The sequence below is a fragment of the Typopeltis vanoorti genome, chromosome 3, assembly GCF_054136105.1.
Source record: "Typopeltis vanoorti isolate ZY-2024b chromosome 3, IOZ_Tvanoo_1.0, whole genome shotgun sequence".
Lineage (NCBI taxonomy): Eukaryota > Metazoa > Arthropoda > Arachnida > Uropygi > Thelyphonidae > Typopeltis > Typopeltis vanoorti.
Window position 1 is genome coordinate 174,373,190 of NC_143551.1, and position 13,017 is coordinate 174,386,206.

Genomic DNA, 13,017 nt, shown 5'->3' on the forward strand with positions numbered 1-13,017 from the left:
AAAAAATGACGCACTAATTGGGGGCACATTAATCGAGGGATTGCTGTAATTGCTTGTAGTGTGTTTCAGAGTTTAATCCACTCACACAGATTCTCCTTTAGAATAAAGCACATGCTACATAGAATGTTTCTCCATGATTTCAGCTATTTACAAATGAGCAGCTGCAGAGGTATAACTATATGCCCTATAAATTTTTTTCTGACCAATAGTCCCAAAATGAAGCCTTTGCAAAATAAATACCTTGAGCAATAACTTTAAATGATTTCCTCTTTGAGATTTGAAGTAAATGAGTCTATCAAATTTTAGTGTAATATGATTACAGTCTAGGAAAGCTAAATGTTTAATCAGTGATATTTAGAAATAAAATTAAGAATGAACAAAAACAATTTGTTTTATTATCAAGCGACTATAAACAATGTAAAGAATCTTCCAAAATTAATCATTTCATAATAACTAATCAGTATACATGTTTCTCGATCTTCATCTGCAACTCCTTCCATGGCTATCTTGAATATAAGAGTTATACCAGCTCAAATCACTTCATGTTTAACAGCATGGACACTGGGTTTTCCAGATAGGATTTCCACAGATTTGAAAATTGACACATTGTGGCACCATCAATAATCCTATGATCAGCTGACCAGCTGACTTGCATTATATGAGCCTTTACCACATTGTCATTATTATCAAAACGAGGAACTGCCTAAAATTTTAAGAGAACAAATTTTTATTAATTTTTGATTATAAATAATAAATGACTAATAAGTATTCCAACAACATCTGCAAATCAATGCAACTAATAGTGCAAAATATATGGTCAATGATGGCATACCTTTTCTGCCTGTGTGCCAAAATAACATTTATGTTTTCTCATCATCAATTTCTGGATGCTTACTCTCAAGGGGTGTTTAGCCTACTATGATATCACTACATGATTAAGTTTATATTATTATTAATCTCTTATCCACAATTTTCCTCCAAATTAGTCTATTATAAGCACTCCAATATTGTTGTATCTAACATATGCGTCAGAGGCATAATTAATTTCCCCAAGAAATTCAGACAAGGTAGAGTTCCATACAGCTAAAACATCATCAATCTGTACCAAACTGCTGGCTTAGGAGAAAAAAGACTGAGAATGTGCTATTGAAAACATTCCATAAAATAATTTGCTAGAGTGGTGCTTTTTCAGCTATTTCTATCTTTCTAATTACATGTTATGATGATTATACAATCTTTATGAAGAAAAGGTTTTAAAAGATAAAATGAAACAAACATGAGTCTGAAGGAATTCACTGTGAAAAAAAATTTTTTCTTTTTCACAGTGATTAAAAAAGCATTTTTGCATATAAAGAGATGATATTGAGTTTAAAATGTACATAATTCATGAGTCTAACAGACAAGCACCAGATAATGCAGGGTGTGATGTGTTAGGTTGCTAAATGTTTTATTAGTTGTCTGTTAAACTACAGAATGATTTTACATAGTTCTCTACTTCTTACCTGAATTTTTCCAATTGCTCCAATGGCCACTTCTGGAGACATTATAACTGGTTTTGCATATGTACCACCCAGCTGAAATCACAAACATATACACACATATCATATTTTATTATTTATAAGCAAATTGCATTTTTAAACAATATACATTTGATTAAATAAATATATTTTATAAATTCTAATTCCATCACATACATGCACATCCAGAACAGGCCTATTCAAATTATCGGTCAGTAAGTTGAATAGGCCTGTTCTACAGTTGTAAAATTGCTTGAACCAGAATTCTGTTTTGAGGGCCTGTTTTACAAACGATCTTGAAACAGAATAAAAACAAATAAGCAGCATGTAAAAGTGGCCACACAAAAGTTATGGGAAGAATGGACATATAGAAGATAAATATCATAAAGGAAGCAAAATGTTCTGGAGGCTACTGAATAGTTAAGAAATGAAAGAGGAATCAGATGGTAAAAATATTCTTAATAATTGGAGTAATTACTTTGAAAGATTGCTAAATGAAACAAGAAGTAATTGAACAATGGTAAAAAATATTCAAGAGGAATACAGTAAGGGATGAGGACTACATATCAATACTAGAGGTAAAAAAACATGAAGTGTAGAAATGCAACTGTAGTAGATTATATTCAAGTTCTACATTGGATGCACTGCATAGTTCAGAAGGTTGAATTCTGGATGATTAGAATAAAGTAGTGCTCATAAAATCCATCTTTAAAAAGGGACATAAAAATCAATGTGAGAATTACAAAGAAATTTTCCTACTGAGTGTTCCAAGTAAAATTTATGCATGCATAATTGAGAAGTTAAGAAAAATTATGAAAGGGAGACTTGAAGAAGAACAAGTTAGGTTTAGGCCAAATAGAGGTTGTTGGGATTATATTTTCAATTTGAGACAAACAGCTAAGAAAGGATCTGTATTTAAGTATTGTAGATCTGAAAAAAGGCATAGGATAAGGAGCCGAGAGAAAAGCTGTTCAAAAACACTACAACTGTATGGTAAAAATGGAACACTATTACTGAGCAATACAGTCTATATTTAAGTTGTAAGAACTGAAGTTAGCAGTTAGAATTAGAGGAAGTACAAGAAGACATTTTGATGTAAAATTAGGTGAGAAGCATACTATCCCACTATTATTCATCAACTATATGGATCATATTATGAAGGGAAATGGCATTAAGCCTGATAACGAATTGGAGTTGCAAATTTCTGCTATTTACTTTATGAAGATAATGTTATACTCCTAAATAAATCCAGTACAAGTATTCTGGATTTCTTAACTAAATTTGAATAATTTAGTAAGAAATTGGACATGGAAATTAGGGAGAAATATTAAAAACTTCAGCTGAATCCTGAGAGGGAAATTTGTAGAACAAATAAAATAATTCAGGTATATTTAGGTGCAATTTCTAGTAAAGATGACAAATATGGAAAGAGACAACATATTAGCAAAGCTAGTTGAATAAATTTATATGGAATAAGAGAAATTAGCTGGAAGACTCAAGTAGCATATAGAACACTGTTTTATACTAACCAAATTTAATTTATGGATTTGAGAGAGAGTAAGGGGAGTGAACAGATGGCATCAATAGAGAATCACATCCAAAATGAAGATATGAAAGCTCTTGACAGTGCTAGTATTCAAGAATGTTTGAGTAGGGCTAATCAAAGTGATACAGTCATTTAAAGAGAGAGAAAAGGTCAAAACAGGTGTGTGCTGCCAGAATGCAGGAAAAGACCCAGATCTAATTGGATTTCAGTCTTCCAATACAGTCAGAAGTGCATTTATTAGACTTGAATAAGATCTGACAATATTGAAATTCTTACAAATAACAGTTGACAGGAAGTTAGTAATGATGTAAACTTAATCATGCAGTGCTATTATATCATCCTGTAAATCCTTTATGGGTAAATATCAGGAATATAATTATTATGAAATTAAACAAAAAAAATATTAAAATGGAACTTTACATAGAATTACATAATCTGTTAAGATAATACAACGAATAAACACAAAGACTGATTACACAATAGAATATCATAATACGTTAGGGATATACAATATTAAAATATTTTAGAAAAATGAAGTAAAATACATAAAATTAATTTTAATTAAACTAATGGCATTTATTAGAATATTTACTACTGAAAGTTTAAATATAAACAATCAATCAAGCATTAAATTGCAAAATATTTTACATTACATGCATTTTAAATTATGCATTTTTTTATTTTAATGAATGTATATCTAGAATGAAATAAGCAAATACCCATCATATTTCTCTCTCTCTTGAATGCACCCACAACATCTAATGACACCCCATTCCACATGATGGACTTCATATGCTTACTAGCCAGTTTTCAGGCATAACTCCAAGTTCATCCTGCACAACCTTAAGCTGTAGGATTTCACTGATTCAAAGTCCCCTTATTAATTTGTATGTTTCTATCTTGTCTCTTCTCATTCATCAGCAGACAACCGAATATTATCTTCCAGTCCACTGCTAGTATCAAAGTTAAACAACAATGCCCTAAGTACTGTACAAGTGTCACTAGTGTAGCACATCACTAGTTACCTTCCTTATAAACTGATCACCTTCTGGCACCTATGAGTTAGCCACTCTTCTACCCATCCACTCTGAGTTCATCTAACAATCCTGCATGTGGTATCCTGTCAAATTCCTTGGCAAGAACCAAAAGGTATTATGGTATATCCATTCTTCCATCTATAAAACTCTGCTGTCACTCTATTATATTATAGAGCATAAGCAAGACCTGCCTTTAACAAACAGCCTCTCCAAAACCTGGATGAACATATTGAATAGATACTGAATGTCTAATCTGCTGCAGCAGTCTTAGATCCATCCCTGAATACTGAAATTATCTTGCTCTCATTCCACTCATTAGGAATCCTACATGCCGAGACTTGAGTTGAACAACCAGATCAGAGGCATTGCTGGCTCTTTATTCCTTTGGCACCCATGCCAATATTCAATCCAGTCCAATTGCTGTATTCAAATCAAGCTCATGCAATAGCTTTAATACCTCTATTATTTTATCCACTTTCCCCTTGACATACTCCACATCTGATCATTATACTGCTCCTGGGCTCTCATAATCACTCTTTCCTTGATATATCCACGACACTCTTTTTTACGTAATTCTGGCTTTTAAATGTTATTCATCCATTTAACTCGCATGCAATTTTTCTTAGCTCTGAGAATGCAGTCAGTTATTGCTTCCTATTCAAATATCCTTTGCCTATTACTCATGCATTGCTGATTCCTCTACAATGCAGTTTTTCATGCTAAGGCACTGCTGCAAGCTGCTTTCTCAGTATATTATAATCGCCAGCTTTATAATTCCACATATGCTCCTTCTTAGTCAGACCTCTCACATATAATATCACATTCCCAGAAAGACTGCATGATCACTCTCTCACCAATTGGAGTTGAGTCAATTCATTCATAGACATATATCCTCAGATGCTATTACCAGATCCAATTCTTGTACTTCGAGTCCCCCCCCCCCCTCCCCCATCACATACTTAAGGTAGCATAAATGTCTCCTCCATTTCTAAGCTTCTTCAATAATCTCCAGAACATTTTGCTACCTTTTTGATATTTATCATATTCCTACCAAAGACTTCTGTTTAGCTACTTTTACACACTGCTTTGCTTTCAAGCATTTTTGGGTGTTATTCTCCCAAGAGAACAACACATGCTTACCTTGCTAAGAACTTTCAATATATTTTCTTCTTTTCCTGAGTGGAGGTCTGATTTTTCTATCCTTACAGACAACTTCACAACATGCCACTCTAACTGCATCAATCAATGTTTTTTTTTTTTTTTCAGTTCTGCCAATGAATCTTCAAGATTTGGTTCTTGATTTTAAATACATTTTTTCTTGAATAATATTTGAGTACAGTTCATCTCCAAAAGCTGCTCAAATTTGTTTCTTTTTAAAACTTTCTTATGCACTTTTCTTTTCAATATGATATATACTTTTAAATTAAATGACGATCACTTCCTATTTCAAATTCCCTGCATACTTTTGTGTCCTGAAGCAGTATGAAGATGTCGCTATCAATGATAACATAGTCAACGAGACCTCTTATTTCTTGTGTCTTTTCTTCCCCTTGTGAATTTGTGTGTAATCTTTATGTTATTAGTGATGACTAGTCCATGTCCTGAACAAAAATCCAGCGGATAATTTTCAGTATTATTATTAGCATTACACTTTTCTGCACATCTGATATTCATTTCTTTCTCTGCTGTTTAAATCTCCAAAATAAGGATCAATTTTTTACTTTTCAATTTTCTTTATCTCCAATAACATGAAAAATTCTTCTGTTTCTATTTTAGTAGAATCTTTGGGACCATATGCACAAATAAGTTTCACTGTTCTTCAATTCTCCATTTTGATGTTAGCCTATCTCACACTACTTGATAATGCCTACTATGCAAGATTATAGTCATGTTTTGTATTGAGTACTATAGCCACCTTCCTTTCCTTAATAATTACTTCCTGAACATTATCCTGTATTTGTTATTTAGAAGAATCTCACCTGTTTTTGTCTTGTTTAGTTAACATCAATTATGTCAATCTGGTACTCCTCTAATTCTTCTGCCAGTTCCAGTTCTTTTCCATTGATCCTTCTTACACTGATAGTACCTATCTGAAATTCTGCTGGTTTTGAGTTGGAGTTTGTTCCAGTAGCTGACTTTTTACTATTCACTCTGATGAAATCAGTAGCAGCCTTGTTAAATTGGGTTACACACCAGCCAGCATGAAATACAAATAGATTACCAGCTAACAGGTTGCACAATGAGAAGGTGAAGGCCATTAGGTCAGAACCCAAGGTAACCTTGTTAAAAGACTATGTGGAAGTTTCCTCTTGGTTATCTATCTTTGATCCTTGAGTAATCCTGCAAAATATATCTTCTTAATCTATCTGCTCTATCTAGCATTTCTAATGAAATGATAGCCAATGCATCAGATAATTTCCTAAATTAATATCAATTTGGAAAATGAACATTCTCCTGATGCAAATGTTTAATATAACTATCAGTGTTGTTACTGATCTGGAAATAGATCCTAAATTATTTTTACATAGATACATACAATACATACTGTATGTATTAATGTATCATGCAGTCAATATTTTGGAATCCTTCAAAACCTTTCCTTTATGATAAAGGAAAACTACACTTGCAGGAAATTCAGCTTTATTAGAATAAAGCTCCACAGAGCAAACAAGATGGCCCTAACACATGTAATTACCAACAATATTGAACCCAATCCTCAAAAAACACTGTACTGTCCAATTATTGACCCACTGCTCTCGACCTCAGTCCTTTCTAAAATGATGAAGAAATCAATTAAAGCCAACTTTTTTATAAGCAGACCCTCACATCCTAGATGTGATTTCAAACCATACCTTTCTAACAAAATGTTCCTATAATTGTAATGAGATACAGGGAAAACAGTGTTTTATCCTATAACTTCTCCACTTCAGTGCTAGAGTAATTCCAGATTCTGTTTCTTTCAGTTATTCCTTTTATGCATCGGTGATTTCGCTGATTACAAATCCTAGCTTTGTTGATGATGCACAGAACTTCTCATTCCAGAAATTTTGTAATTTTAAAATCAATATAACCTCAAGAATATCAAATAATTCCCTTAAAAAATTCTGATTTCTATATATATTTCTGAATATATATATATATATATATATTCAGATTTTCTCCAATAGGGAAAATCTGAAAAAATGGGGAAGGAGGCATCAGACACCAATGGGCAGTGAGCCCATGGTTCATGATGATGATGAATAGGGAAAATATATCCTAGTCTGTTTTGATCCTTCTAAAATCTTATCAAGCCTTACTGTTTAAAAAAAAAAAAAAATCACTCCATTCAGCCTTACTTTTAATATCAAACAGGTTTTTGTTCAAGAAGAGAATTTAGTAGCTGCTTCAGCATCTGAAAAATAGATATTTCAAATGCCAGTCCTCAGCTGATTAATCCTCTACAAGTGCCAAACAAATTCATTTGGCAATAAAAATAAAATCATCTTCAATAACTCAAAAATCCTAGATGCTATAACTAAGATTGATCTATGACTGTTCTACAGATACTTTCATATACATTATTTTGAGTATACATGTACAAATTCCACCATTCTTCTCAATTTAGGAATACTTGGGTAGCAATTATCATATTTAGAGTCCCACTTCGATCTTACTGTATTTCTTTTCCAGCTGCCTCTGTCCTGTCTCCTGCAGCAGGCTTATCATTAGTGCTTCCCCAACAACTACAAGCTATTACAATCATTTAAGAAAAGCATTAATCATTTTCTTTTCTCTCTACCCCACCTTTGGCATTACTTATAGTTCCTTGACCTTTTAATGGATGAGATTGCTATATATGAGGGTGTGCTGAAATCTTGTGATAATCACCATGAAAGGATCAAGGTAGAAGCATGTAACCTAACATTATTTTACATATTCCCCACGAAGTGTTATACACTTGTTACAATGCTGTTGCATTATTTGCAATCCTCTGAGAAAAAAGTCTTTCCTTTGTTGCACAAACCAGTCCTCAGCTGCAGTTATGACTTCATCATCTGTTGTACATCTTAAATTTGGGAATATGAAATAGTCAGATGGGCCCAGGTGTGGCAACGAGGCAGACACTGAATGCCAAAGTTGTGTATTGTCTGTTGGGTTTCGTGAGCAGGTATGTTGTCCTGCAAAAGCAACATGCCTCTGGTCAGTTCCTCACAGCATTTTTTCCTTCATTACCTCTTTTAATTCCCTTCAGAGCTGTTGAATAAACTGCTGCTGTAACCATTTGATCTCTTTTGAGGTACTTGGTAAGGATTATACTATCCATATCCCAAAAGACAATGGAAAGAACCTTTCGTACTGACTTTTTGATTGAGAACATCTTTTGGCTATGGAAAAACCTTTGCATCTCCACTCCAGTGACTGTTGTTTGGTTTCTAGGTCATAGTGATGAAGCCAAGTTTCATCAATAGTCATGATACAAGCCAAAAAATTTGCACCTGATTTCTCAAAATGACCCAAAATCCCTTGAGATGACAGCACACATTCTCTCTTTTAGTTAGCATTCAAACATTTGGGACCCACTTTGCTGAGAGCTTCTGCATGTTGAGATGTTGGTGGATAATGACCGTAACTCATTCTCTGGATATCCCAAGAATCTTTGCAATGTTTTTGGCTGGTATTCATCTATCATCAAGGATCATAGCATGCACCGCATTGATGTTTTCAGGTATGAATGTTGTGGAAGGTCTTCCTGACCTGGGAGCATCTGTTGTCTCAGGATGCCCAGTTTTAAACTTGGCCACCCATCTGGCAACTGTTAGATATGCTGCTGGGGCATAGTTCCCTAAAGTCTCTCACAAACTTCAGTGAATCTCAGTTGCAGACTTGCAGCAAGAAAAACTTGATAACGGCCCACACTTCTGTGTCTCCAAATTTCTTCAAAACCTCAAACATGTCTTCTTATATATCCTAAAAGAAAAAGAACAAATTATTACAATTTGATGAAACGTGAGGATTAAAGTGTTTTAAGAGATGTTCTTTCTTATGGTTATATCAGTTGCTTTAACATCATTTTTGTGCTAAGTGTTTATCAGAACTTTTCAGTATCCCCATTTCCTTGTACACACACATACACACAACCAATGGCACGATACTAAAAAACCAGTTTACTGATTAAAAATTACTTACTGCACCAATATTAGAAAGGGTGAAAGTACCACCAGACAGGTCGTCCATTCCTAGTTGGCTGGATGAACCTAGCCTTTGTAGCCTGTTAAGTTCAGATGCTACTTGTAATAAAGTGCAGTTTTGCACATTTTTAATGTTTGGAACGATCAATCCTTGAGGAGTATCCATTGCAATGCCAATGTTATGAGATGTCTGCACACAAAAAAAAAAAGAAAGAAAAAAAAGTGATTATGGATACAAAGTATATGGGTTCTCATTTTACTTGTATTAGGCAACAAACCTTATTTACTTTTTTTTTTTTAAATAAATACAAATAAGTCAAACACATAGACTCATAAACATCTCCAATTCGACAGGGGAAATCCACATACAGTGGCGTACTAGGATTTTACAAAAGCTTTTGATAGGCTCCCACATGACAAACTAACAAATCAATTGAAACAGATGAGATTGGATGACAGATTTCTGAGTTGGATCAGTGACTGGCTGTCAGATAAGTATCAGAAAGTTGTATATGGGGATGTGGTATCCTGTAAGAGGAAGATCACTAGTGGTGTACTGCAAGGGTCAGTTTTTTTTATGTTGAGCCCATACACGAGAAGTTGGTTGATCAACCTATAGTACATTAGTACCATATGGGTAGTGGGTTGGGAAAGGTGGAACTTCTTTACATTTGAATTAAAAGACTGTATATTGTATTCCTTGTGAAACACAACAGGGGAGGACTGTTCCACAATACAGCAGCCCCCCCCCCCAGCCAGGGGATACGTTCCAAGACCCCTTGTGAATACCTGAAACTGCAGATGGTACCGAACCCTATATATATATACTATGTTTTTTACATATACAGTATATAAAAAACATATATATTTTTTACCTATACATACATACATACATACCTATGTTAAAGTTGAATTTATAAATTAGGCACAGTAAGAGATTAACAACAATAACTAATAATAAAATAGAACAATTATAACAACATACTGTAATAAAAGTTATATGAATGTGAATGAAATCTTAGCAACCTCAGAATACATTTTTTATTATACATTTATTTATTGAAATAAATGTATAATAAATGTACAGTAATTGAAATAAAACCAGTGTCTCCTAGAATAATCACAGCCAAACTTCAAGCAAAAGAAAAAGGTCAAACAATTAAAATAATCCAAATATATGCACCAGACAGTAACCATTTCAGAGGAAGAAATAGAAAATTTCTATGAAGAACTACAACAGGAAACATAATTCCAAAAACAGAGAATTCATGATAGTGATGGGAGATTTTAACGCCAAAATAGGACAGTTCACAGCAGACAAAACAGATGTGATGGGGGAAATTTGGATACAGAGAGCTTAATGAGAGAGGAGAACAATTACTCCACTTCTGTAAAGCAAACGATCTAATGATTACAAACACATTGTTCTATCAATGCCCTAATAATAAATATACATAGACATCCCCAGATGGTAATATAAAGAACTGCATAGACTATATCATCATAAACAAACAATGGAAAAGATCAGTAAATAATGTACAGACATTAAGAAGCTTTGATTTTGACATGGACCACAAAATATTAACTGCCAAGTGAAGATAAAATTCAACAGGAAAAACAATATCAGAAAAGAAGAAAACATCAACCTATCAAAACTAAAAGATAGTTCAAGCAGAAGTCGATTTTTAGAACAGAGATGTACATGAAATTAAAATACTCCATCTTCCAGAACAGTGGAAAATACTGGGAAGAAGGAAAAGAAACAGTGTTATTAATTGCAAAAGACACTCTAGGTACCAAACCCAAAATAAATAAACAGTAGATAACACAAGAAATCGCAGCTACAAACAATAGAAGAGAAAAGAGAGGCCAAGATACTTGTTAACCAACAAAACAATGAAGAGAATAGAGAAAAATACAGAGTACTAAAAAATAAAGTTGATACTCTGCAAAAAAGTCAAAGAAAAATGGTTAGAAGAAAAAGCTAACAAATGTCAATAAGCATACCAACAAAACATCCTAAAAGTCTTCCATGATACTATAAGAGAAATTACAAAGGAATTCTCAGCAAAAGCAGTAACAATGATAAACAACAAGATGACTGAAACTGGGAATATTGAAGATATAAGAAAAATCTGGTCAAACCATTTTAAGACTACCTTTCACCGAGGAAACAAAACTACAATGCCAACAAGAGAAGAAATAACGACCACCCAAAAATTTTACAAGAAGAAGTTAGATACGCAATAAAACAGATGAAAAACATCAGGCATTGATACTATCCTTACTGAACTGTGGTCATATGGAGACAGCACATCAACAGAATATTTAACAACTCTATTCAATAAAATACTACAAACAAGAGATATCCCAGATGACTGGAGAACTGGAAAGATCATCTCAATATACAAGAAAGGAGACAAAAGAGACTGCAGAAATTACAGACCAATCAATTTACTCTCCCACACCTATAAAATATTCGTAAGAATTATACAAAATAGATTAAAAAACACCTATGAAGAAGTGATTGGCATAGAACAAGCTGGTTTCCGAGGAAACTATTCAACAATAGACCAGATTTTCACATTCCACCAACTAGCAAAGCTCAGCTGGGAAGACTATAAAGAACTATATTGTTCACATGGTATATTCCGGTAATTGGACCAATTTTTTTTTTGTTTTTAATAAGCTATATAAAATACAATGAATTAATAAAAGACCCGACAAGTTTCGTATGTCGTTTGACTTACATCTTCAGGGGTAAAAGGTAACTGAAAGTTAAAACAACAAAAAATAGATTAACAGTTCATACTATACGGTTGTAGCCGTCTGACTATTCATAAAATTAAAAATCAGAATGCAGATTCAAGGCACTGCTGAGTTTAAACAATGCTGGATGATGCCACATTCTGTTGTTCACGTTCATAATGTCCGAGGTCTGACTGAGGTATATTTTTTATTAAAGCTGACCAAATTTGGTGGAGAATTAATCCTTGATTTTTATTGTTGTGTTGGTATTTTAAGCATGTTTGCAGCTTCTTTAAATTTCCTTATGTAACAGTTTTTTCCTATGTACAACATGTTTGTATTCTGCCATTGTACATTGTGGCCAGTGGAAGTGGTATGGAAAGCTAGACCTGATTTTTGTTCTCTTCTGTTTTGTACATCCTTTTGGTGTTTGTTCATGCGAATTTCCCCAGATCTTCCTGTCTGTCCTACGTAGCAGATCCGCAAGAACAATAAATGTTGTAAACACCTGGTTTTTTTAAAGGATGATGAGGAGGTTTCAGGAGATGTAGAAATCTCGAAATTTTTTCCAGCGGCAGAAAGGCTACTTTGATGTTATATTTGTTAAGTAATTTAGCCATCTTGTCTGTAACATTTTTGATGTATGGAAGCATAATAGCGTTTTTGAAATCTTGTTTCTGAGAGATGCTTGTAGGAGGTGTGTGGAGGATTTTTTGATAGTCATCATCATCAAATTCCTGCAATGTACCCTCAAGGGGTGTACAGGATATGACAGTACTACATGAAAAAATTACATCATTACTAACTTCCTATTTACAATTTTCCTCCAAATCAGTCTGTTACTTGTCAAGACTCCAAAATTATCAGATCTTATATTTCTATCGTCTAAGGCACTTTGTACCATATCAATCCACCTATATCTCGGTCTTCCTCTGGGTCGTTTTCCAGCCAACCTGGTAGAGAACACTTGTTTTGCCAATCTTTCCTCTCCCATTCTA

At 33.6% G+C, this 13,017-nt stretch overlaps 1 protein-coding gene across 1 annotated transcript in view; it reads right to left on the reverse strand.

The window, feature by feature from the left end:
• Positions 1-373: 373 nt before the first annotated feature.
• The window catches only part of Dbct (Dihydrolipoamide branched chain transacylase E2), a 101,794-nt gene continuing 89,150 nt past the window's right edge, over positions 374-13,017 (reverse strand). The window contains exons 9-11 of the mRNA XM_090416208.1: positions 9,270-9,461; positions 1,503-1,574; positions 374-703 (exon numbers count right to left, since the gene is read on the reverse strand). Coding sequence (XP_090272334.1) covers positions 536-703; positions 1,503-1,574; positions 9,270-9,461 — 432 coding nt within the window. The 3' untranslated portion in view covers positions 374-535. The remainder of the gene's footprint in view (positions 704-1,502; positions 1,575-9,269; positions 9,462-13,017) is intronic.